The sequence below is a fragment of the Trachinotus anak genome, unplaced genomic scaffold (genome assembly GCF_046630095.1).
Source record: "Trachinotus anak isolate AG129_WGS33_773 ecotype Australia unplaced genomic scaffold, CSIRO_AGI_Tana_v1 ptg000026l, whole genome shotgun sequence".
In the NCBI taxonomy this organism is placed as follows: Eukaryota; Metazoa; Chordata; class Actinopteri; order Carangiformes; family Carangidae; genus Trachinotus; species Trachinotus anak.
In genome coordinates this window covers 1,571,680-1,595,551 of record NW_027273877.1, presented here as the reverse complement: position 1 = coordinate 1,595,551, position 23,872 = coordinate 1,571,680, and the positions used below count along the sequence as shown (strand labels likewise).

General features: G+C 40.1%; 2 protein-coding genes across 8 annotated transcripts in view; one reads left to right on the top strand and one right to left on the bottom strand.

Annotated features, from left to right (window-relative positions):
• The window catches only part of LOC139609427 (fibronectin type III domain-containing protein 4-like), a 67,341-nt gene that overhangs the window by 12,579 nt on the left and 30,890 nt on the right, over positions 1-23,872 (top strand). The window contains exons 5-9 of the mRNA XM_071463979.1: positions 8,486-8,718; positions 9,063-9,136; positions 10,752-10,888; positions 14,712-14,776; positions 17,610-17,711. The gene's annotated coding sequence lies outside the window, so the exon portion shown is untranslated. The remainder of the gene's footprint in view (positions 1-8,485; positions 8,719-9,062; positions 9,137-10,751; positions 10,889-14,711; positions 14,777-17,609; positions 17,712-23,872) is intronic.
• Positions 999-23,574, bottom strand: LOC139609425 (poly(rC)-binding protein 3-like). Of its 7 annotated transcripts, none has more exons than XM_071463970.1 (13): positions 23,483-23,574; positions 12,726-12,897; positions 12,562-12,585; positions 12,429-12,461; positions 12,210-12,326; positions 11,291-11,422; positions 10,746-10,874; positions 9,375-9,518; positions 7,504-7,545; positions 6,424-6,502; positions 5,837-5,895; positions 4,843-5,012; positions 999-4,132 (listed from the first exon to the last, which is right to left on the bottom strand). In XM_071463970.1, the coding sequence occupies exons 2-13, from the start codon at positions 12,798-12,800 to the stop codon at positions 4,078-4,080; spliced, it is 1,059 nt and encodes a 352-aa protein (XP_071320071.1). In that variant the 5' UTR covers positions 12,801-12,897; positions 23,483-23,574; the 3' UTR covers positions 999-4,077. The 7 variants fall into 7 exon arrangements, with proteins under 7 accessions (XP_071320071.1, XP_071320070.1, XP_071320073.1 ...); XM_071463969.1 differs by lacking the exon at positions 23,483-23,574 and adding an exon at positions 21,794-23,109; XM_071463972.1 differs by lacking the exon at positions 23,483-23,574 and adding an exon at positions 21,794-23,109 and having other exon boundaries at positions 6,424-6,499.

Genomic DNA, 23,872 nt, shown 5'->3' with positions numbered 1-23,872 from the left:
TCTTATTTTCCCAAATATATCCTGTGGTTGAGCTGAAAAAATCTTTCAAAAATCCTGTGTTGTTTATGAACTTTTCACCTGTTTAATACCCACAGCTGCTTGATCCGAGTGGTATTAGCAGAGATAAAGAAAGTAATAGTGGCCTCATGGATTTATCTGTTCTTCTTCAGCCTAATCCAAGTTACTCTCCTACATACCTGCATAATTCAATCATTCAAAATATAGATTCTGGAGGGGAAAAAAGCTCTGAATCACTTGTCCGAGAGCTGTCTGTTTGCTAACTGCAGTATGGATACAACATCCACCTTGGCAGAGCAGTTTGCAGGCAGGACAGCTCACATCAAGGTGTTAAAATGACTCTGTGCCTTTCACTGCAGAGGGGAGAGATCGTACCCTCTGTCTACTGTCTGACTTTAGAGACAACAAACAGAAGATAATGGCTCCCATACATTTTTGTGTCTGTGCTGTAGCTGGAGAAAGGAACCTATGATTCCAATAATATTCTTTAGTGGTTCTCCAATTAGGACAAATCAAAAACAAATTAGAGTTAATGGTGATAATTTTAAGAAATTATAGTTATTCCTCATTATGCTGTGAACCTCCATGAAAATCCTGTAAGACCTCACAAGGTCCCTGAACCCTTCTTTGACAACCACTGCTCTAAACAATAAGCATGCAGGAGCTGTTAATTGTATCGTGTTATATTTAATTGCCTTTTTCAATGTGATTTTAATGTATGTTACATCAAAATCGCACAGCTATTTTTCAAAAAGGATAGATGAGATTCCCATCATCTAATTACCATAATCACTTTGCCATGCAATAATTAGCTGTATTCAATAACTTTCAAAAATTCCCCAGGGGGATTTTGCTCGACATAGGCCCTTGTCAGCTCATGGTTCATCAGGCTTTAATGTGTGCACATAGATGGTGGAGAAATAAGCTGAAGTCAGTCATTTTCTGTCAGAAGCAGCAAAGAGAAACCAGAGAAAAACAAGTCACAGAAAGAAAAAATGAAAGTTTATTTGTTTTTATACTTACCAACACTTTGAAATTAAAACCTATGTAATTACTCACAACTAATATAGATCTGCACATAGCAAATAAATCAATCAAAAATAGTTACAAAGTTCTATCACTTTTTTTCCCCAAACTGCAATACACACAAACAAAAGCTGAAAAAAAACAAAAAAAAGTCTAGTCATTCTTTTTTTTTCCTGCTGTTGCTGCCACATGGAAAGTGGTAAAATTTCAAAAAAGCATTTTTCAACAAGCTACACAGCTCTCCTGTATCTATGCAAATAACTAAGTAACTGAATAAATAATTGCACATTGCACCCTATTATTGCATTAGTTGCAGTTTGTTTCAAAGTCGTAGTATACTCAGGCATATACACAAATGTAAATACAGTTTTCAAACACTGAGTAACACATGAATATTGATGTTATTGAAATCACACTGCCATCACTTACAACTCAATATTCCTGCTTAGCAATCAAATTAATATTACACAACAATAATTTGTCAAATGCACGTGCTAATAACCATTAGCAGTCCTTGATTATCCATGTTTTAAACAAACATTTTAATGGTACACATGCACTGATAAATGTTGTATAAAAGCCATAATACCCTTGAGGATGTTCTTCACTGTTACAGTATGTGGGTAATTCAGAAAGAATGCCCTCTTAGGTATTAGCTAACTGCTCTAAAAAGCAAGTTTGCCAAAAAAACAGAATTTCAGCTTGTTCATTTGACAAACATTCCCACTGAAGTACAAGCTATGAACTCAAAATAAAAATAAACACAAATCCATAATTTCAATGCTAGCACTACTACTTGAGTTCACATCAAAATGTAAGAATTATTGCAGAATAATCACTGACTATGCATCCTTCAGTATATTGATACAGCATTTGGTCCATTTACATAATCACATTTATGTCATTGAAGCGCTTAAGAGCCAAACTTAAAAGAAAAAATTGACATTTTGGCAAATATGTGTATTTGCTTTAGCTGTATCCAGTCTTTATGCTAAGCTAAGTTAACTTGCTGATAGTGGTAGCTTCGTATTTAGTGTACAAACATGAGTGTGGGATCAAATGTCTTGTCCAACGCAGCAAGAGGGTTAGCAAGCAAATCAACATATTTCTCAAAATGTCAAACTTGTTCTTTAAGCTCAGCATAGGCTACTGGAAATAAAACAAAAGTAGTGGTATGTGTTTATGAAGAAAACGCAGAATGTTGCTGTGTTGGACAGTAGATAATGTGATTCAACAATAACATTCAACAGCTGTTTGTATGCATCAACACTGAATGGAGCTCAGCTGAAGCTTAAGCTGTCCAATAGTATTTAGAGCATCCTCATGTGTAGAGTACGCGTGGGATGGTTGAAACACTGAATCGTACCAAATATCATCCACACCTCCCTCTCAAATGAAATACAACAAAACTAACTTAGCTTAAGTTTCATGATCAACAAACAAAATGTCATATGTGCATCACCACATCATAAATAAATACATGCTGGTTTTACTGGAAACCAGCGAAGCAGGAATTGTCATCCAACCTGTCCTTTTTTTTTTTAAATAAAAACAATTAAGTTGCTGACATAGTGGTGACAATAAAAAGACATTCAAACCTAAAGCGTCAAATCAACCGTATGACAACGAAAATAACATGACAAGATGAACAATCGTGAAAAAGAGACTGAGTGGTCACGTCCGCCCAGGCCCCGTGGGTTCCCCCCAATGAACCCCTGAACATTCCTTGGCCCAAAAAATACCATTCGGCTTCGTCCAAACGTTTGGGCCGCTTTGCCGTTAAGATTCGGCTTCTTTCCCTTGTTTTTAGCTCTCTTGAAAGCTTCCACAAGGACCCAGAATTTTTTTTTTTTTTGCTAGCAGCCTAACGAATACTCTTCGGCACAAGGGAAGGAAGCAGAAAGGTTTGGACGCAACACTTGGCTTTTAAGTCCAACTAATTCCTCCCACATCAGAGGCAGTCCAGAGTAAAGTGTTGAATAGTCTATTGCATGAGCGCCGCGTAGTCGACTAATGTGCTAAGTCACAAAAGTCCTTGTACAAAACAAATACAGTATTATAATAATAATAAGTTAGTAAACAATCATTTAAATTTTCAGTCAGTTTTCGCCACTGATTTTTCACTAATTCTCATTCATGCATCTATATACTAATAATCGGTGTTGATAGAAGGAGGCTATGTCGGAAAGTTTTTCGTCTGGGCAGGGAGTAGGACTAGACGTGAATGGCCAAATATGCTGAAAAAGTTTGCGGAAAAGAACAGGAGCACAAAGATATAATAACATGTGAAGGAACACATACACTGAACAGGCTTACTCAAATACACAATGATACCACACTGAACACATGCAATATAAGCAATAATGTAAATACAGGAAATTAACATGAGAAGGGAGGCTCTAGGAGTGATACCATTGGCTTAAAAGGGTCATGTGATGCAGCAAAGAGTCATGGGTAGAGATTGGATTTGTAAGTAGACAAAGATGCAAATTAGGACAAACGTAGAACAGTCCAATTTTTTTTTCTTTTCAAAATGTATTATCAAAATTTGATAATTTGGCTACATCCCACCACACACTCTGCCGATAGCATCACTGAGCAGCTGTAATATGCAAATAACTACGTTCTACGAAAATGTTCAATCTTTTACTAGTACTTCTTATACTTTTAAATGATGTTCTATGACGCAGCACTGACAGAGAGAAAGAGAAAGCAATAGAGAGAAAAAGAAGAAAGAAAGATTAACACAAGTTGTTCCTAATAAACATTCAACATGCTTCAACAGTTCTCTAAAAAACCTAATCAACAGAGAATTTCTTTTTTGTTATTCTTTTTTTTTTTTAATGTTTAATTTGGCTCTCTGAAACGTAAGTGAGCACCCAACCCTCCCAGATGCTTAAACAATTTTGAACCGGGGCGGGAAGGTGGTCGGGGTTTTCGGAGAGCCAGAGCCAGAGTCCGTAGGGCTTCATCAGGGTTGTCTGCGGTAGTCAGTCATTGGAAAGGGCCAAACGGAGGAGCCAGTCAGGGATCTCAGGATGTGGTCATGGAAGATGGGTCGTTCCACATGGCCGCCACGTCTCTGAACCTAAAGGGGGATATTGGAGAAATAGGCAATAATTGCTAATTTTCCCCAAAGCAAACAATAAGTTGGGGCTTCACAAGGGGTCATGTGTCAGACTCTTTCTTGGCATTTTTTGCTCCTGATTAGACATTCGAGCTATAACATGTGTAGAGGTGCTGGTAGGTAGATTTTGTTACCTTTGATCAGAGCCAGGCTCAAATTTTAACGGTGTTCCCAGTCTTTTTGCTAAGATAAGCTACTCGGCTTGACAAGAAAAATCCTTGATTATGATGGTGTTTATGATTTAAATGAGAAGATTTTCATGCATTACATGCCCGCTGGCCTCTCCAACCTCTACACCCTTACTTTTTTTACTTCATTACATTGATAGCATTTTGTAATTAGCTGCTTTTGCAATATTAAATGAAAATAAATGAGTCTAGCAGAAAGGGTGCAGGGCGTTTAAAAGCAACAACATTAACTATGCTCTTTTTTCTTAAAAAAGAAAGAGAAGCAAAGATAAATGCCTGTAGACAAGAGGTTTCAAGCTCATTAAGATAACAAACCACTGCTTTTTCAGGCAAATCGAGAGCAGCTAAATGGGCATTTAACTATTTCAAAACAGCAACACCCATGTCATAGCACTACCCTAAAAAATGTTCACAAGGAGGAAGAGGGTTTTTAACTTTTTCCTCTTGTTTGATCCATTTGATCACTTCACACCAGCCCCTGACCTTGCATTGATGAGGTACTGGGCCAGGCTGATGTTGGCGGGGGTCCCTGTGATGGTGATCTGGCGCTCCGATGACCCTTCCATGGCGTTAGCAATTTTGATCTGCGCCCCAGACATCTGACGGATCTCGTTGATTTTGGTTCCCTGGCGTCCGATTATGCAGCCTATTAGCTGGGAAGAAAATGGGGATTGGACTTAGCATGGCTGGAATAAATTAAAGAGACATGAATACACACATTTTGATCCAAAGCTACTCCTGATTTGATGGGACGTGGATTCTCTATGACAGATGTGAGCATTGTCAGCTTTCAGCTTTAACTTTAATACTTCTTTCTTGGCTCCAACAAGTCTTTTCCATTAAGGACATTCACTTTACACAGCCAGCTGCCTTTGGCTGTGCCACATCTCTGCTGTGGAAAAGGAGATCCCAATAGCAGCAGCTGAACTGCTGTCACATTGTATCGCTGTAAACTTCAACAAGTTAGAAGATAATAAACCACAGTTTTTGACATTGTGGTCCAACAACATTTGAGAATTTGGGCTTTGATTGCAGTTAGCTCCTGACTCATTTTTGTTTAATTTTGCTGTTTTGAAGCACATTTCATAATTTAACCAATCAATGAAAAATGTATCAATCTAATCCAATTTAAAGTGGACTTTAATATGGGGTTAGTAAATATAATGACAGTGTAACACTAACATTTAGGGATTTTCTTAAAGGTTTGCTCTATTTTACTTTTAAAGTACAGCAAGTTGGCAGTGGCAATGACAAATTGGCACAAAGTGTCGATAAATGATCAAAACTGCTGAATAAGTGTGATGGTATTTCTGCAGAAAAAACAATCCTCTCAGTCTTCGAATGACAAATCTTTCATTTTGAATCACATTGTCATTTGAAGTTTTGTTCAGAATAAATCTCTGTCAGGGAAAATGAGCTTGTTACAAAAAAAGCTATTGTCATTGGACATTTTGCACATTATGACAAATGTACTCACATCATTGGGAATGGTGAGTTCATGAGTACTGGCCTGGTTACTGGCATCCAGACCTGCTGCTGAACACAGGAAGCAGACAGACAGAGAGGAGGGAAGGGAGAGGACATAAAATAGAGTTTGGCACATTTAAGAGTGAGTTACAATGATTAACTGCAGACTTGGAGTTTTTTCATTCCCTGTCTATTGACTGGTAGCACTTCTGTCACTGGAAAGTCTGGCTCAGCCCTGAGCAGAGCCGACATATGCTAGATAAAATACCCATCCACTGACATTTGAATTCTACTCTCTAAATGAAAAAAGAAATAATCTTTGGCAATTGAATTGTTAAAAAAGGATGCTTAGGGGAAACCAAAGAACAAAAGAAACCTCAACATCAACAAGAGCAGACCACCAGCAGGCCATGTCAATGGCAGTGCACCACAGAGACCATTAGGAGGAGAACGACGAGAAGAAGAAAAAGAGAAAGGACAGAGACAGGAAAAGAAGAGAAAGAGAAAAAAAGGAGGAAGAGAATGTGTTTGTCTCTACAGGTAAAAACGAGAGAAGGAGCTTTGGTAAAGAGGGTCGTTGTGTAGGTGGGTACGTACCGGGGAAGGCAGGGGTGGTCTGTCCGAGGGGGGTAAAGGGGGTTTGCTGCATAGCCAACTGGTGGAGCTTGCTCAACTGCTGAGGGGGGGAGGAGGAGGACAGCAGAGCTATGAGGTCATCGTTAAAAACACACTCCCTCTCACACACGCAGATTCACAGACACACACACACACAGGCACACACACGTACAGGTGTGTCCGAAATGCTACAAGAGTAAAGAGAGGATCTGAGGAGAAGTAACAACACAGACAGGTGAAGGACGAAGACCAAGAGAAAGAGAGAGAAGGACAGAAGAAGAGAAGAAGCTCATAAAGGACTTGGCCTGAGACTTGGTTGATGCTGGTTCCTCAAGCCATTTACTACTGTAGGTTGTAAGCTAGTTAGCCAATCATAGCAAAGATTGCACCTTACATTAGAGCAAAGAAATACACACCTTACATTGCTGCTCTTGGGGTTTTGGTTTTGGAAAGTGTCAGGAAAAAGAAACCACCCTTAAAACTGTTTAAATGCCAAGTATCCATCTGACCACAGCTTGTGAAGCTATAATTGGACAATCACTGTCGGGATAGGGGTTTTAAACTAATTCACACAGTACAGATGTGATTATGTAAGACACATTTTTGGTAAAGTAACATTACTGTCAAAGAGTTGAAGACTGAGCTTTAGAAACTCTTAAATCGGCCAAAGCAGCTTTTTTAATCCACAACACCACATCAATCAATGTTTCCTTCTGGTTCTAATCTTGAATGAAAGTGTTTTTGTCAAGTGACATTTCAGAAACTGAATAAAAATGAAAACAAGCATGTTGAAATAAAAGGAAAGCACCTGCCACCAGGCCAAGCCCCATGAGGTTTAAGTCCAAACAGAGGGCAGGGAGGCAAGAGTCAGAAAAGTTAAAAGATATAGGAAATACATATCAGAAAAAAGCTGTATTAATATTAACACTTAATATTAATAAGGGTGGAAAGAGAGTAAGAAGAGCCTGCAACTCAAAGAGAGAGATGAGAGAGAAATTTGGATGCAGTGAGACAGAGTTATGGAGAGTGCAGTGTGGACTGCCTCGTGGGGTTAGCACTCACATCTGGATGAGGGATGGCGTACTGTCCTTGAATGGTATAAGCCTGCAAACATGAGGAGAAGAGCTTATTGTTATCACGTTACGTCATCAGAACAAGAGCACAAAAATACTGGCTTTAAATAAAACACATTCTGTATTTAATGAATCTTTTACAAGTAAAACTGTTGAATCTGTCAAAAAATTAGGCCAAAAAATAACAATAATTGACATTTCTATAACTTAAGCCTCTATAGACTTATTTTTTTTAACTTTTGAGCTACATTTTCAGGCACATTACAAGACAGTCATGCACTATACACTCTCTGTCATGTTCTCCTGCTATTCATCAATCAGATCCAGTTGAACTAAATCAATAAGGGACAACACAGACAGTGGGGGGGCAACAGGGAGAGTGTGGGGGAAACCAGAGGAGCGGCCCTGAGAGGAGTAATGTGACTTGACCTATTGGATGTGTCATTTATAGGTGCCACAGAGGTCAGAACTGAGCTAAATTTCATTTCATCAGCCAAGACAGGAACCGTAACTGTACTGTAGGCAGAGAAAAATGTGTCAAGTCTCTAAACGGGCCCAGTTTAGTGGGAGTTCAGTGAATCTAATGACCTATATATGAATATAAAATCAAATACAATTTCAAGGAAATATATAATTCTCTCCTGGCGGCATCAGCTTTCACAGCTTTTCCAAAGAAAGTAATTGGCAGCTTCATTTACAAGGAAAACAATTGTTGGTTGCAGTTCTAGTTAAATATGAGCATCTAGGTGAGAGACTAATTAAACTTATTAAAACAGAAAGGGGTTAGGAGGAAGCTTATATATATATATATATATATATATATATATATATATATATATATATATATATATATACAAATAGACTTTTTCGACCAGCTTTACAATGCCATCAAATCATCATAATTTCTCCTGTCTCCTGTCATTCTCACCCAGTCCACTAGTTGTCCCTACTGAGTTTTCCTTCCTCTGCAGATCACCCTATAGAACCACCTGTCAACATACCTGCTGCCAATCAGGAGCCTCCACAGTCTGGACTGCTCTCCTGTGATGTGCTCACCTGCTGCTTCCCTGCCCACGTCTGTTGGGATAACCTTCCTATATTGACTAATTTTGCTGCAGCACCTCAGCATGTTTTGTCTGCCTTTGGATCCACATCAACTCTAACTGATTAGCTGTGCTACAGAAATCAACAAAGCTTATTCTGGGTAAGAAAATTATCAGTCATTTTGACCTGTGAATGAATTAATGCAAAGATTATGGATGCATGTAAAAAGACAATCAGACATCATTTTGTCAGTTTAGTGTAGTTAGTAATTATTTATTTATTCAATTTATCTTGAACATTTTATTGACATTTAGGATACTTGTAATTTTGATGAACTGATTGTTGTGGTCTGATGAGGTGATGGAGGCAGCTTCCATGTACAGTATGGAAATGTTGTGATGCTTTCTCATGTACCTGATGAAGGTTTAACAGACTGAAAAGTTTTAAAGTGATAAATATTCCAGCAGCAAATCAGGGTCTTTTCTTTGTCTTTCTCTTGTTTAGGTTTAACATGGTGTACTGTTGTTGATGGAGAACACAAGGATCTTTTCAGTGTCTGTGTTCTCATCAATTAATAGGTAAGTTGCCAATTTCCCAAACAACGTTGATGGAGCCTCTGATGCAGAATAACATGAGTTGACACCAGACTTTCTCTCTTAAAGACTAATGTCATTTATCCCAGTTCTGCTGTGAGTGGCTGGGGGCAATGAATGACAGTGAGGGCACAGTAAACGGCAGTGATGGGTTCATGCTAGTTTGGGGGGGGGCGGGGTAGGGAAGTGAGGAAAAGTGAGTAAAACCTGGTGCGACACTAACAGGCAGTGGCTGGTGCTGCAGTAAGAGGCTGAGGTTGGCTGTGGACGCCCCCAGTGGGTCTGCTCTTACCTGGCCACCTGAAAAAATGACAGGGGTGGAGGCAGGCTTGGGACGGTAGGGGATGGTGGCACCTTTCGGTGGGGACTGAGGAGAGCAAAGGAGGAGAGAGTGAGGGACAGAAGAAGGGGTGAGATGTGGAGAAAGTGTTAGAGCAGAAAGAAAGAAGGAAATAGAAAGAGAGAAAGAAAGAAGTTGCATAACGTGAGACCAGCAGGGACAGTGCCTTAGGGAAGACGGCCTGTGACACTCAAAACAAAAGTGCTCTTCACTGTGTGTTCATGCTGACATAAATGTCCAAATCATGGTTCAGTGCACAACTAAACTTGGATTTACCTGCAACGTCACTTTCAACTGGATAATGATGACTCAACATACTGTATTTTAAGTATCTTTTCAAGTCCATATTCTAGAGACTTACACTCATGTCACATATCTCCTAGTATCCATGGCTGGTGCCATCATGAAGGCCCAATGGAGAACTGGCTGTGCAGATAGTTAAAATTAATGGTGCATGAAAAAGAGAGACAACTATGAAGTGTGTAGTCCTTTGATCTGAAGCAGTATCCAGACAGAGACATTGTTTCTGCAATGTTCATATTTTGCAAAGAAAAAAAAAAACAGCACTCTAGAGGTCAAAAACAGCACAATAAACACCTTGTGTATTGATCTTATGGAGTCATTTTATTTACAATTAATGTCTTGACAAATCTGCCGACATGTTTTGGCATTAAGCTTCCATCAGAGCATGTGTACCAGCAGTGAGCTCTCATCAAGTCATCACCAGTCAACAGATTCAAGCCGAACCTCACAATCTTCTGCCTTATTATTGTCAATAAAATTCAGCCAAAAGCTCAACACACAAGGTGACTATTGTGCTGTTTTTGACCTCTGGAGTCCTGACTTCTCCCTGACTGTGTAGAAGGGCACCTAGTTCTTCTATATCTGTTTAGCTACTGGACAAAACAAATGTTTTAGCAGCAATACAGTGATGTGCAGATTTGCAAATCAAATCAATGTGTCAGAAGTGAAACGATAGTGCCATTAAATAACACAATATTTTATCATTGGAGAGCCCTTGATACAGCAGATTAACCTCCAAGCTGTGTTGAAGTTATAATCCTTAAGATTTCATAACATCGTCAATGTATTTATACTCAGTAATTAGCTTGTTGTACAGGCTTTAATGAGTGGCAGGGTCCACCATAGACTACTACATCAAACACAAATCAACCAGGACTGAAATCCTGGTTTTATTTATTTGTTAATGATGTTTCCTTCATTTCCCTTGTTTGTTTCCCTTCCATACTGTACCTCAAGCATCACCACACATATCTGTTTGACACACTGGATGATGGCTTCTGGGGCCCCTGAGATCGTCACCGCTCTCTCAGTGGAGTTGGGGAGCATGTCTCCTGCAACCTGGACCTGAGCTCCTGTGGACTGGAGGTGAGAAGGTATTGACGGTGATTCATCTTTTATTGACCCTGCTTCCTTTTTAATCAATTTCAGAGTAAAACCAGAGCAGCAAAATAAGCTTTAAGCTTTATACTTTAAGCTATGGAAACTATATGAAAAAGTGTGGGATTTAGGAAGATTACATGAGAATTGTATGAAGGATAAATATGAGATTTGCAATATGTTATGGTTATACCATTAATAAGATTATACATGTGATTCATTTTCAGTTTTACACAGTAAAATCCCTCTAAAACCAGTATAACTAGAGCATTTCCTTGCTAATATCTGGTAACATTTTAATTCACATAGCACTTATAGAGATCACGAGGACAGAAAAAGACAGGGTCAGTTCAGGATATATGCTGCAAATGAAGAATTTCTGTTTCCATATACTCTACCTCTCTCATTTCTTTAATTTTGGAGCCTCCTTTGCCAATGAGGGAGCCACACTGGCTGGCTGGGACAACAAGCCTCAGGGTTACAGGGGGTTTACTGGTGGCTGGACTGTTGCTCATGGAATTGATTATATCCTGAAGGGGAGGAGAGACCAGGTTTTATCAGATACTGTGTCCGTCACAGCATGTTACTGGTGGCTTTGTAGAAATCCTCCCTCATGCATGCATCCTGCATCACTACCAACTGCAGGAAACTCTCTTGGATGTCAAACAGGAGATATTTAAAATGAGCACATACCATATATGCTCATTCCTTGCACAGGTTAATCTATAGTGTTTTGGAGACACTTTGCTTTGGTCCGGCTAAAACGGCACCCAATTCAACCACAGTACTGGCCCACTTTCAAAGGGTGCTGCAAGGTTAGATCAGCACATTTCTGTCCTACATAACTGGGCCAAGTCTGCTTTGTATTCCATTTGGAAATGAGTCAGTGCACACGCTCAAGCACACCACTGGTGGAATGTAACTAAGCACATTCACTCAGGTACAGATGTACTTTACATGAATAGATTAAGATTTTTGCAAATGAAACACATGAAGCGCTTATAAAAAAACATGTTTTGTTATAGCTTAAACTACTCTACCTAACAACAAGGAGAGCTGAAATGATTAGCTGATTAGTTTGTGATAATCTTTCATGTAAAAATACCAAACATTTCATTATTCCAGCTTCTCAAGTGTGCAGATTTGTATTTAATTTAAGTAATTTCAGTATTTTCAAGTTTTGGACTATTGGTCAATTGCTGAACACTATTGAACACATTATCCTGCTAGTACTTAGGTAACATGTAAAATGCAGGAATTATGCTTGTAATGGATTATTTCTACACTGCGGTGTTAATAGATTATACATGTTAATACCTCCTCAAACTTGTAGGCTATCATTGCAAAGGCCTTGAAAATAGCATCTGTTGGCCCAGTGATGGTGACTATCCGTTCAGGGCAGTTCCCCTCTGAGATGTTGATACGGGCACCACTCTATAGAGCAGAAAAAGCACAAAACCATACATGATTAAGAACCAAAAACAGTTTCTAGGGTTGTTAAGAATGATAGAATATTTGCAGAAAAGTTAAACTTACGTCTTCACGCATTTTCTTCACAGTTTCTCCTTTCTGGAAGCAAAGACAAGGAACAATATTGAGATGCTTGGTGTATTTCCTACAGGCATTATGATGCTTTACATGCTCTGCTTGTTGTGTTAGTGATAAATACCTTTCCTATGATGCTTCCAACCTCCTGCAGAAACACAAAAACATTGTTAGCTGATTTTGAGGATCCCTGTGGCACAAATACACCTATTTTCTTTTTTTGACAGATAATTAAAGCAGGTTATAGAATAAGACATTGAATTCATGGCCGAGAACTATTTCTGTTACCTTGCCGTGCATCAGCAGCCTGATGGTGAGGGTCACATTCAGTCCACCTTCTGATTGGACCTTGATGGGCTCCATGTCGGGATTGGATGTGAAGGAATAAGGGGCGTGGTCACGAGAGAGAGGAGTTCAAGGGCCAACGCGAGTGTGATGGTGGAGTCAGCCAACCGGTCACCTGCCAGATACAAATTAATAAATCAACAGATAAAGACACAGCTGATGAGGTTTGGCTGAGCAGAGAGTGAACAGGGACTGATGGGTGGAATTGGTTTTAATGGTCTTCTGGTCTCCTGGTTGTAGATTTGGACTGAGAACAAGACATTTTAGTAGAATTTATGTGTAATGAAATGAAAATACGGTGTAGTACTTTATTTGGATAGTTAAGCTACCAGGTGACAAACGTCAGGATGCAAATACAATTTGAATTCACTTTAAGCTGATTAGACTCTTCAGTCACAAGTCACTCAATAACAAGTTACTGGAGAAAAGTGTGAAATCAAGGAATTCTTGTTTTAGAAATGGAAGAAAAAAGGATTAATATAAAGGGAGATTACCAATTGGGGAACTGTACTGTACTGGGACATCCATGGCCCATGAACGCTCCTGGTTTAATGTGTAATCTGTGCTCAGTTAATTGAAAAAAACACAGTATAAACCTACAGAAAAAAACAGATGAAGTCTCTTATATCCAATGAAAAAGAAAAGTTTCAGACTTCCCTACACTGTTTGTGATGCTGAACCAAAGCCTGTTTGTTCCTACTGAAGACTTAAATCTTTACAAACAGATTATAAGTGTCCTCTCATCCATTAATAAAAAGGCTCAGTGATTTCGTTAAACAGCTGGGCACTGTGGTTTTTAGCAAATGTTATTTAAACAGGAGTAAAACCTGGATTTGTTGGGGAATTAATCCACATTTGGTGCTGTGGTGAGAAGCAGGATGGTGTGTGTGTAGGAGCTCAATGGTACAGAGGAGTCATCTGTTGTTGTTAGTACATAAATTCAGTGTTTTTTGTGTAAAATATCACTAAACATGTCCTTTATTGGGACCTGGGAAATGTTTTAGTAAAGAACAGTGCTGTACACACTGCATAGAATTAGGGATAAAAAGGGGTTAAAAGGGGCACAGTATTTCATTTTTGCCCCAGGGGAAAAAGACAATATGGTAATGACTGTAATAATGATTATATGCAGTTCTTGCAAAGATGTAGTGAACTATGAATGCAGCACACACTCACATCCATTTGTGATAAAAGCCATATAAATGTAGGTCAGCATATGTCTCCTCAGTCACGAGATGAGCCATCGAATGTCAAGCGCCATATTTATTTTTATCAAGCCCCTCTCAGCTGGAACCCCTCTAAACTCTGCCTGACAAGTGATGTAATGGGTTGAGCAAGACCTCAGAGTGAACACAAGAGGGCGCTCCAGTCTGTCGTCTGACTCCCTGACAGTGGATCTGAATATTAACATTTGGTAGAGTGAAGGCTGGGCTGGAGGATTTTTACGTGGGTCTAGATTATGAGAAAAATCACAAAATATGAACGATTGTGACTCAATTTAAATAAATCATCCTCTTATATTAAAAGAGAAACACATCTGTAGTGTGAAACTGCGGTCACTCCATTTTTTAAGTTGAAATAATAAACCAATAATGATCATAAATGATGAGCCCCTCAAATTATGAAAGATTAATGTATATTAAAATAATGCTAATGTTAAATATTTCTTATTTTTGTTCTGTAACATGTAAATAGAGATGCAGGGAGTCATAAAAAGACAAGAACAGTAAAACATACTGATGATTTGTCTTATATTTCACTCACATATTTGGCTCAAAAAGCAGATTAATCCTTCATATCTAGTTCCAAGCTACGCATTTCTATGTTTTACATTTGATGAAATGATAAAACATGTGGAGGGAAACATATAAATCACTAAATATCAGTTGAATAATGTTTTTTTTTCCTCTTTATTTGTCTGTGTTGCAGCCTGCTGAAAGACAATATGTGGACAGAAAAGCTCCTGAAGCAGTTGACCTTGACTGAAGAGACAGGTAATATCACTGTCAATCAGAGTCACTGTTGCTATTTGCAACATGTTAGTCCTCAGTGTTATTGTTAATTTGCAGTCGTGGCCTTGGCCATTTTTTTTTTCTGACAGAAAAGAATAAGATTTTTAAAATCCATGAGATGATTGAAATGAATGCAGCTCTTGAGGAGTCATTACGCACCACATTGTAACACGACCAGCTGTGTGTATTTAATCAGAAATGATTAACTGAGTTTACGGTCCAGTTGTGTTTTGATTAAAACTCACACAAGGACAAACTTGAGGGGGTTGATTCAATCCACATTATCAGTTTGCTTCACCTTGCTGTCACCATGTTGAGGCGTTTGAATCATCGTTACCAACACAATGGGAGCCTGACTTCACAGCTCCATTCCCCTGAATGTTGCTCAAAACACACATAATCTTTCATAGACTGGGGGCCCAGTGCTGTGGTGGTCTGTGGGGGGACTGTGAGACGGGTGATGATAGTGTAATGATCTGAACTGGGCAAGTACAACTGATAAAAGCACTGCTGCCACATAATATGACAAAAAAACATATTTTGTAATATATAGAATAAGATGCCAAGCGTATCCAGCCATGCAAAGACATTCACTACTAAAGGAGAAAATATGATACAAGTACAAGAATGTTTTCTTTTCCTGACACATTCATTTCTACAAAGAAGTTTTTTTCTCTTGTCACTGAATATAGTCCTAGCTGTTGCATTTTTGCAGAGAAACAATGAATCTGAGGAGACACAAATAGAAAATCCGGTGATATTCACTTTACTATGATGTGAAATGGAGAAATGCTGCAAATTCTCGCTTTGAAAAAGCTTCAGCTAGAGGATGAGTTGTGGTTTTGTTCTATAAATGACTGAAAGAATTAATTGTTTTTCTTCATGTGTGTCCACCAAGAACCTCACAATCGTCTTATTGTCAACACTTGTGCATCGAGCTGAAAGGTTTTCGAGTCTGCAACTAATGATGGTTTTCATTACCAATTAATCAGGCAGTTATTTTATTGAGTGACTGATAAATTGCTTCACCTATAAAATGTAGTCAAAAGCTGTCAGATGTCTACTTTGTCCTAAACAGTCCAAAAACCCAGTGACTTTCAAGTTCATCTGTGTATACACTGAGCATGTTTTATTTATTCATATTAAACATTGACCAAAATAAACCTGGACTCTGGTTGATTAAATATATCAAAACAGTTGCTGATTAATTTCTTGTTGCTCAACCAATTTATTAATCAATTAATCATTTAAGCTCTTGTATATATGTTGAAACATACTCTGAGCTGTTCAAGTGTGCATGGTTTCAAACTGGGCCTGCACATATGTTGAAAATAAATTGTGTCTGGCTCCAGAAATCGTTCCTCCTCTAATCTACGCTGCATGCAGAGGCAGAGCTGAGGGATGTGTTGGTCGGAGGCCAGGGGAGGTTCGAGAGATAAGGGACAGGGATTCTGTTGCCAGCTGTCTCTCCAATCTCCCAGAGGAGGCCAGATTACATAAAAAGCCTTAATCCGGGTTTAAGACCCAAGCCAGCGGTGCAGGTCCTCTCCAGGGGCGGGGGGGCAGAAAAAAACCAGCCAAGATTGACAACAGGATTCAAGCTAACGTTGATGGTAGATGGCACAGTATTCATCCCCTGTCAGGACTACAAACTTGAGGCAAAGAAGTGCTTGAAGAGATGATTCACTCTAAGACTCCTCTTTGAAAGTTGGTAGATAATGTCTTTCACTCCATTTATATTTAGCACATGTTTTTGGATTCCTCCCTCCTCTCTCCACTCCTGCACAATAATGAACTGCCCCTAAAAAATACATCTTCAAAGAGCCTCCTTCCCCATGATTAAGACACTGAAACTGGGATACTCTGCTGTAGATTTAGGTCAACAATAACGAGTCTGTAGGACCTCGGAGATGATCGAGGTCAGCGGTAAGAGCTGCATTTTGAATAGCTGTCCTCCCAGACAGTATTTTGCTCATGCATCCTGTAGCATAATAGAATTAGGTCAAGGCCCTGTGAATCATTTGCCCCAATGGGCTAAAACCTTCCAGCAAAGAGGCAGTTTTTTTTATTTCTTCCTCCTAAAAGCTGAAAACATCTTCATAAAAGCTTAAAAAATAACCAGGTTTCAGAGTAAAGTTCCTGCTCTGTGGCCACTGATCATTTCAAACATATTGCACGTGCATGGAGTCTGTAGATTTCCCCTCCACATCTCTTTGTTAATCAGACAGGAAGTTAGAGAAGGGGGAATGCGAAACGCAGAGAGGGATGGCAGGGAATTTTTCATGACATCTGATGGGGAAAGTGGGTCATGCTCGGTGTTGCAGTGCTGCTAGCCTCCTCCTCTATGGCGGCTATTGAATTAATCACGCTTTACGCTCGGCTGGACAACGCAGTGCACAAAATGGCTCCCCCACCTCCCCCTCGCCTCCCATCTCTCCCTGCGTCTGCTCGGCGATCGCCACAGAAAAGACTCGTGCATTGCTCTTAAAGAACTTCTCCTCTTTTTATGTCTTGGTCCTGCTTTATGTGCTGCTAACAATGAGAGGATGCAGCTCTTATGCAGAGCCACCGGTGTGTAAATGATGGGAAAACACACACAAATGGATAAAAGAAGTACATTTAAGGGCAGATATTTGACATGTGACAGTACATTTTGAAGATGCTTTGCTGGTTATATATTGTAAAAGAACACTGATGCTCTTGGCTATTTCATACCTTATTTCTTAGAGTATATCAGTGTTTCAAGGCATAAAAGATATAAGTAAGTACTGATTACATGATTTTATCTGGCTTCTTGCTCTCTTGACTCTGACAGGAAGAAGGCAGTGGTGGCTACAGATAGAGGCATCTCATTACATCACTCTGCATATTAAACTGGACACCTCTCTCTGAACTCCAGGCTGAGAGCTGCTGCACAGTTAAGTGACCATCAACTCACTTTAACCCCTCTGACACGGTCCACATCACTCCGTCCGGTGTCCTGAGCTCAGAAAGTGATATAAAACGTGAAAAAACTGCAACACCTACCTCGAAATATTAAAGATAAAGAATCATTTCTCTTTCTGAACGTTTTTAAAAAAAGAAAATATGATTTCTGTCCAATAAATTCGGTTTAAGACGTTTTTTATAGAGTCTAGATTCAACCTGAAACCTAACGCGCTCAAAAAACAAATCTAACACCAAAATGTAGGTTAATGAATTCAAAAGCTGTTGCTGTTTTGCATTGCAAGTAGTAAATGACAGATGAAGTCACTGCCACCTCGGCTCTCTGTATGAGTTGTCTATTTTATTCATGAATTCACACTCAGGGGCATTTGCAAATATGTTTACTGCTCAAGGCGGGCATTGAGTTCTGGTATTTTCTCACCAAATTACACAATCAGAATATTTTCTGATTTAAAATGAAGTTTATCCTCATCTGGGTAAATTAATGAATAAAGAATAAGGCTAATTCAGCACTTTCCTGCACATAACCCATCTTACAATAACCTGTGCTGCCATACAGTCATCACTGAGTGACACAGAGATACAGTTACTGTCAATAGAATAACTGGCAAACAGAGAGAGAGAAAGAGAGAGAGAGAGAGAGAGAGAGATGTGAAATCACATAAAGAAAATCATTAAATGGACGGCCGGCAGTGTAATCTAGGCCAAAGCTCCTGTCATCTGTTCATCCTAATCCACACATCTACAGATATGTCATTATGACGTTTTGATATAAAACCCTTCGTCACTGTACACCAGAGAGCTGAGCTCAAGCTGCAGAGGTGGAGGTTTCTGGTAACAAAGGATTTTTGAATAATGGTGTTTTGCAGTTAAAACAAGTGGAAAAAGTAGCATGAAAAATGAGCTTTGTGCCTGCTTGTCTCTCCAGCATACTGAGCTTTAAAATGTGACGTAATTAATGTATTTATTGTTGTGAGAAATTTACAGAGATTTACTGGTTGTCATGCTTTTTGGTCAAAATTGTCCCGCCTATAATTTGTTGTGTGATGTGTGATGTGTACACATGGATGAGTCATAATCAGAGGTAAAAGAGGAAAACCAGGACAGGGATACTTCCTGTCCTAAGCAGACCTGCTCTTAAACATAGTCCTAATGAATCCCAAACTATGTTTATCTGAATTTCAGATGCAATGGAGGGAGGCGTCCTCATCTCAGCTCTTTGACCTTTACAGCTTTTTACTGTTACCCTGTATTTTCTCACTCTGGCTTTTTAAAAAATGATACGTAGAATCTATTCAACCTCCTCTGGGAGCTTAAAGTGGCTTTTATATTATATTTTTCAGTTTTACTTTTGGTTAAGTCTTTGGTAACTGTCACTGTGTCTGTCAGAGTTGATGACCTTTTTTTGCAAATGGCTGCTTTTCAAAGACGCCTGGTGACTTTGAAAGTTGAACAGAACCCATTTTGATGAAATGCAGAGCAAAGCAAGGTCAGTTTCAAGGTGAAGGGGCATTGAAAACTGCACAGCCATGAAACAACCAGCATTTAAAAGAAGGAGAAACATAAAAAATTCATAATTCTGCGTTTCTGCAAACATTTTCTTTTTCAGACTTTGTGAAGGAGCTTTTTAATAGTCCACACTGTTTCTCAGCAAACAAAGGCTCTTTTTGAAACATTCAACCAACGAAAACAATTTCAATACAACTACACCATAAGTGTGGGTAGTTCTGCTTGGGATCGACCACCTAATAGAGCTGAGATGATTCGTCAACACACAGAAAATTACTAAAGCAGCTTCTCCAGTTTGAGGATTTGATGATGTCAGTTTGGGCTCCAGGACACTTTGATTGGAATTATTCATCATTTTCTGACATTTAATTGACCAAATGAATAATGATGAAAATAATAGTTAGTTGCAACTATATCATATTTGATTCATGGTGTCCCGTTTCTCCAGATTGTAGCATTGTACATTCCCATGCCAGTAGTGCAGATTGATTTCTTGCCATTGTTGTTCTTAGTTACATCATTTAATGGTATGCAGCAAAACTGAGCTGCAAATGTGCTCAGCTGCACATCACACAGCTAATCTACTCAACCATAAGACAAGGTTTACTTGTAATTAGCCAATATGTCGTTGTGCTCCAATTAAGGGTGAGCAAAAGGAAAATGAGTGTGCATACAGTGCAGCAGAGGGGGAGCACAGAGGGCGACCTGGTTGATCCATATGTTTTTACAGGATCCGCTCAAAGCAGCTCAGTTCTGCATGGACGAGCGTCTCACTCAGGAACATTTGGCACTTTTAACTCACATTTGCAAAAAAAAAAAAGAAAAAACCTCTCAGAGACAAAGTTTGTGACAGGGACAGCAACAGGAATCAGACAGACTCTGAGGAACAGGGGGGAAAGGATGATAAATAATTGGTGGTGATGGCTGCTCCTGTCAGAAATAGTAGCTGCAGGCAGATCAAGTAGAAGAAATGGAGAGGAGTTACACTGACTCCTGAGGTTTTTGCCCTCAGTTTACTGGTATATGAGCAGCCCTTGTCTCGTCTGGCACAGGCTTTTGTTGTACGTGGTGCGGCGGAGCGGGGGGGCGTCCACCCACTCGGCCTTCCTATACGCCGCTATGACAGTGCTCTCAAGAGCTGTCAGCCCACATCAGCAGCCCAGCATCCTGATAGCTCAGCCTAAATCACAATCAAAGCTGTGGCCACCACATCCTCACCACAACCAGTCAAATCAGAGAAAGCAACGAGCAAAGAAGACACGAGGACCAACTATCAAGTAGCTTTAAAAGTGGCTCACAGAGTGCTGCGTGTTCGCTTCAAATAGTCCCAGTGTGGGGGGGTGGGGGTTCCAGTGAGCACAGTGTAACAGGCTTTACAGTGCAGGCACACCATGTTGTGCTGTGAATGCAGTGCTAAGAGCTGAGCGTTAAGTCGGCCATTTTAGATTTGCCACAATTTGTAATGTGAGATCACTGCTTGTCACAAAGTCATGGCTTCCATACGTGGAGCTTTCACTGAGCACTCATGCAGAACGGGTCGAGAGTGCACCCCCTTTTCATTGGTTTCCCTCTTCTAGCTGATAGTTATTGTCATGTCTTTCACACCCTTTTCAGTCATTGCTCTGTTTTAGGATCATCACCGACAGTAGGATCATGAATTTGTAAGCGTACAAGACTTTCACTGTTGAGCTCACAAGCTGTTTTACCCAAACAAAGGAGTTACTCATCGGCGTGTTTCAAGTCAAATACAGCGTTTAGCTTTTAAGCTAATGACCAGTGACATTTTTGGTCTATGACCGGCCGAGAATAAGGCCATCAGCAGTGCTAATATCAGTGTGACGATAATTGGAATAATGATCTCGGGGAGGAACTGATGTATCAATTCCACTGACGATCACGTTGCGTTATCATTCCTGCAGTGAAAAAGGTCAGTCCAGCTTCATAGTTAGCAGCAGTTCTTCCAGTTATCATTCATTTCTTTCATGTTCTGCATTCGGTGCTAATTCTTCAACAATAAAATCGCTCACGCTTGAATCTAACCCAAGACAATGAACACCCAAACAATGATAATCAAGAGCCCGCCGAAAGCAAAGTCGACTGACCATAAAATTGACTAATCTCTGGGGAAAACCAAAATATTCCCAGACTGCATGCCGTCACCTTATTGAGGCGCGCTGAGGGTAACTTCTGAAAATGTTAACTTGATCTTCTTCAAATAAGTGAATTAGATAACGAGTCAATAAGTGGTACTGTGTCACAGCTCATTATCAGGATAATGATTATTCCTGACTGTGGATAAGTTATCAAGTTAATTAATTATTGATATCGTTACCCAACTCAGCATTGACCTGGATTTCATGCAAGTTTTGATGCTTTTGGAAGTCTAGGAACCACGTACAGGACTCAATTATCCTTTTTACTCTAAAAATGTAGAAATTAAATCATGCATTTCCATACTAGCATCCTAGGAAAAAATGCTAAAACACACCTAGCCCTAGGCTTTACCGAATGATTCTCCATGAGAGCCATCGAAAGAGAGTTTACCTTTATGTAGCGCAGGACACAGTAGACGATGACCACTTTCAGCGTTGCAAGATTAAAAATCGCAAAGGGAAAATGTTTTTTTCCCCTCTTCCTTTTGCTCTGCCCAGGACAACTGTGCCACCCTATTGGTCCAAACCACCAGGTCACATGAGCGACCAGAGGCACACGTGACACCTCTCGAAATTATATGATGAAAGGAAACCGACTGGCATCCTCAATGAGCGCAGTTTTAGTTGCTGTGGTGCGATATTCTGTTTGCCATACTGTTTGGTGTCAAGTGTAAATAGGCCGTATGATGAGGGTGTAATCTGGGTGACCATCACCCACTGCCCCGTCAGTCGCCCCCACTTCCCTATGCTGCAACAAAAGGGGGGCATGCCCAGTGAGGCACGCGGGCATCGTGGGGGCACGTCTGGGGATGAGGTGGCCTGAATCAGAACTGTAGCCTCCGGGGCGCTCGTGTGTCTCAGGGGAGGGTCGAGCACCCCCAAAATCCACCGAGCTATTGTTCTTGTCATTGTTAATAACAATTGACACAAGAATAACCCAGCTACATGTTCACACGATGCTTTTCTTAGATTAAAAACACACTGAAGTGCAGCCATGAGGGACTCACTCAGGACAGTTGAGGAACTTTTTGGGCTTGATGCATCTCAAAGGAGTAGAGGTCAAACCAAACACACACATGCACGTATACATGCACACAACCCCAGCAGTGCACAAACACACTACCATGACATGCATATCCTCTCTAGCCTGCTTTTTAATCTGCTTCTCTGTGTGGATGTGTGTGTGTGTGTGTGTGTGTGTCTATCTATCTGTGAGTGTGTATGTGCAGAATTAGAATTACAGAGCTTTGGAGGCATCCCATCCAGATTTTCCAATCCAGCACAAATCCAGCCCTCATGTCAGATGGACAGTTGTGCAGGGCTTAATCTGACATTATTAGGGTTGGACGGCAGCAGCGGCAGAACGTTTAAGGGAGCTGCCAGGGAAAAGCAAACAGTGGGGTTATACTGTCTGGATTAGGGGCAATGCAAACAATGAAGAACATGTTTCACTTCACTGTCAATTGTTTTCATCTTGCACAAAAAATAAAACCAAAAAATAAAGGCTTTGTAATGAGGCTCCCCATATAAGCTTTTAATGTTTGTACCAATGCAACACAAGATGGTAACCACGCCTTTACCTACCAACCCGACTGTAAAATGGCCCATGGGATAAACTACAAATAGAGCATTAAATTTGCTCCACATTGAATCATAAGAGGCAAAGGAAGAGTGTGTGGGGGTAAAACGAAGAGGAAATCTGCTTTGTATTCGAATGACACTGTTGGCATGCTTTCAAAACCCAAAACCAAGAGCGGTGGTAGCCCTGGATAAAAACTAGTTTACATAACAGTCTTGTATAATTGACTAAAGTCTAATCTTCATTTGTACTAAATGTGTTCTGTCCTCAGTCCTTTGAGAAATGACATAATCTGTCAAAAGTTATTTGATGGAGCTTAGAAGACTATAATAAGCCATCTAAATGAAAAACTGAATCACAGATAAATCTCTACATAATAAATTGACAGTATTTGTGAGATGAAGATCTCTATATGAATCTTATTGGATGGAAACAGTCAAGCATTGTTTCCGAGGCCTGTTTAATGATGCCCCTCTTTAGGTCAAAGGTCAAACTACTTACCGGTTAAGTTGTAGGAAAGCTCCTGATCAGGAGAGAGGAGGTGCAGCCTGGGAGTTTAGGACCAAGATGGCAGATTATGGGCACACTGGGGGCTGGGGCCGTTCCCATGGCCCTATAAGTTGACCAACCCCCCGCCCATGGCCTCCAGCAAGGTGATGGACCCGGGCTGGTCCAGCAAGCACATACACCACCTCCCCACCCATTATTACAACCATGCACTGAACAGAGCTTGTCCTCATAGCCACCCATGTCTCTTATCAGGGCACCAGGGTCCTAATGGAGGCAGAAGGGCGTGAAGGAGAGAGTGAGGGAGATCACAGTGACGGTCAATCTCACTGACTGTCGACAAGCACAGGAGAGAAAAGGGGGCTGAGTCCTCCCCTCGAAGTG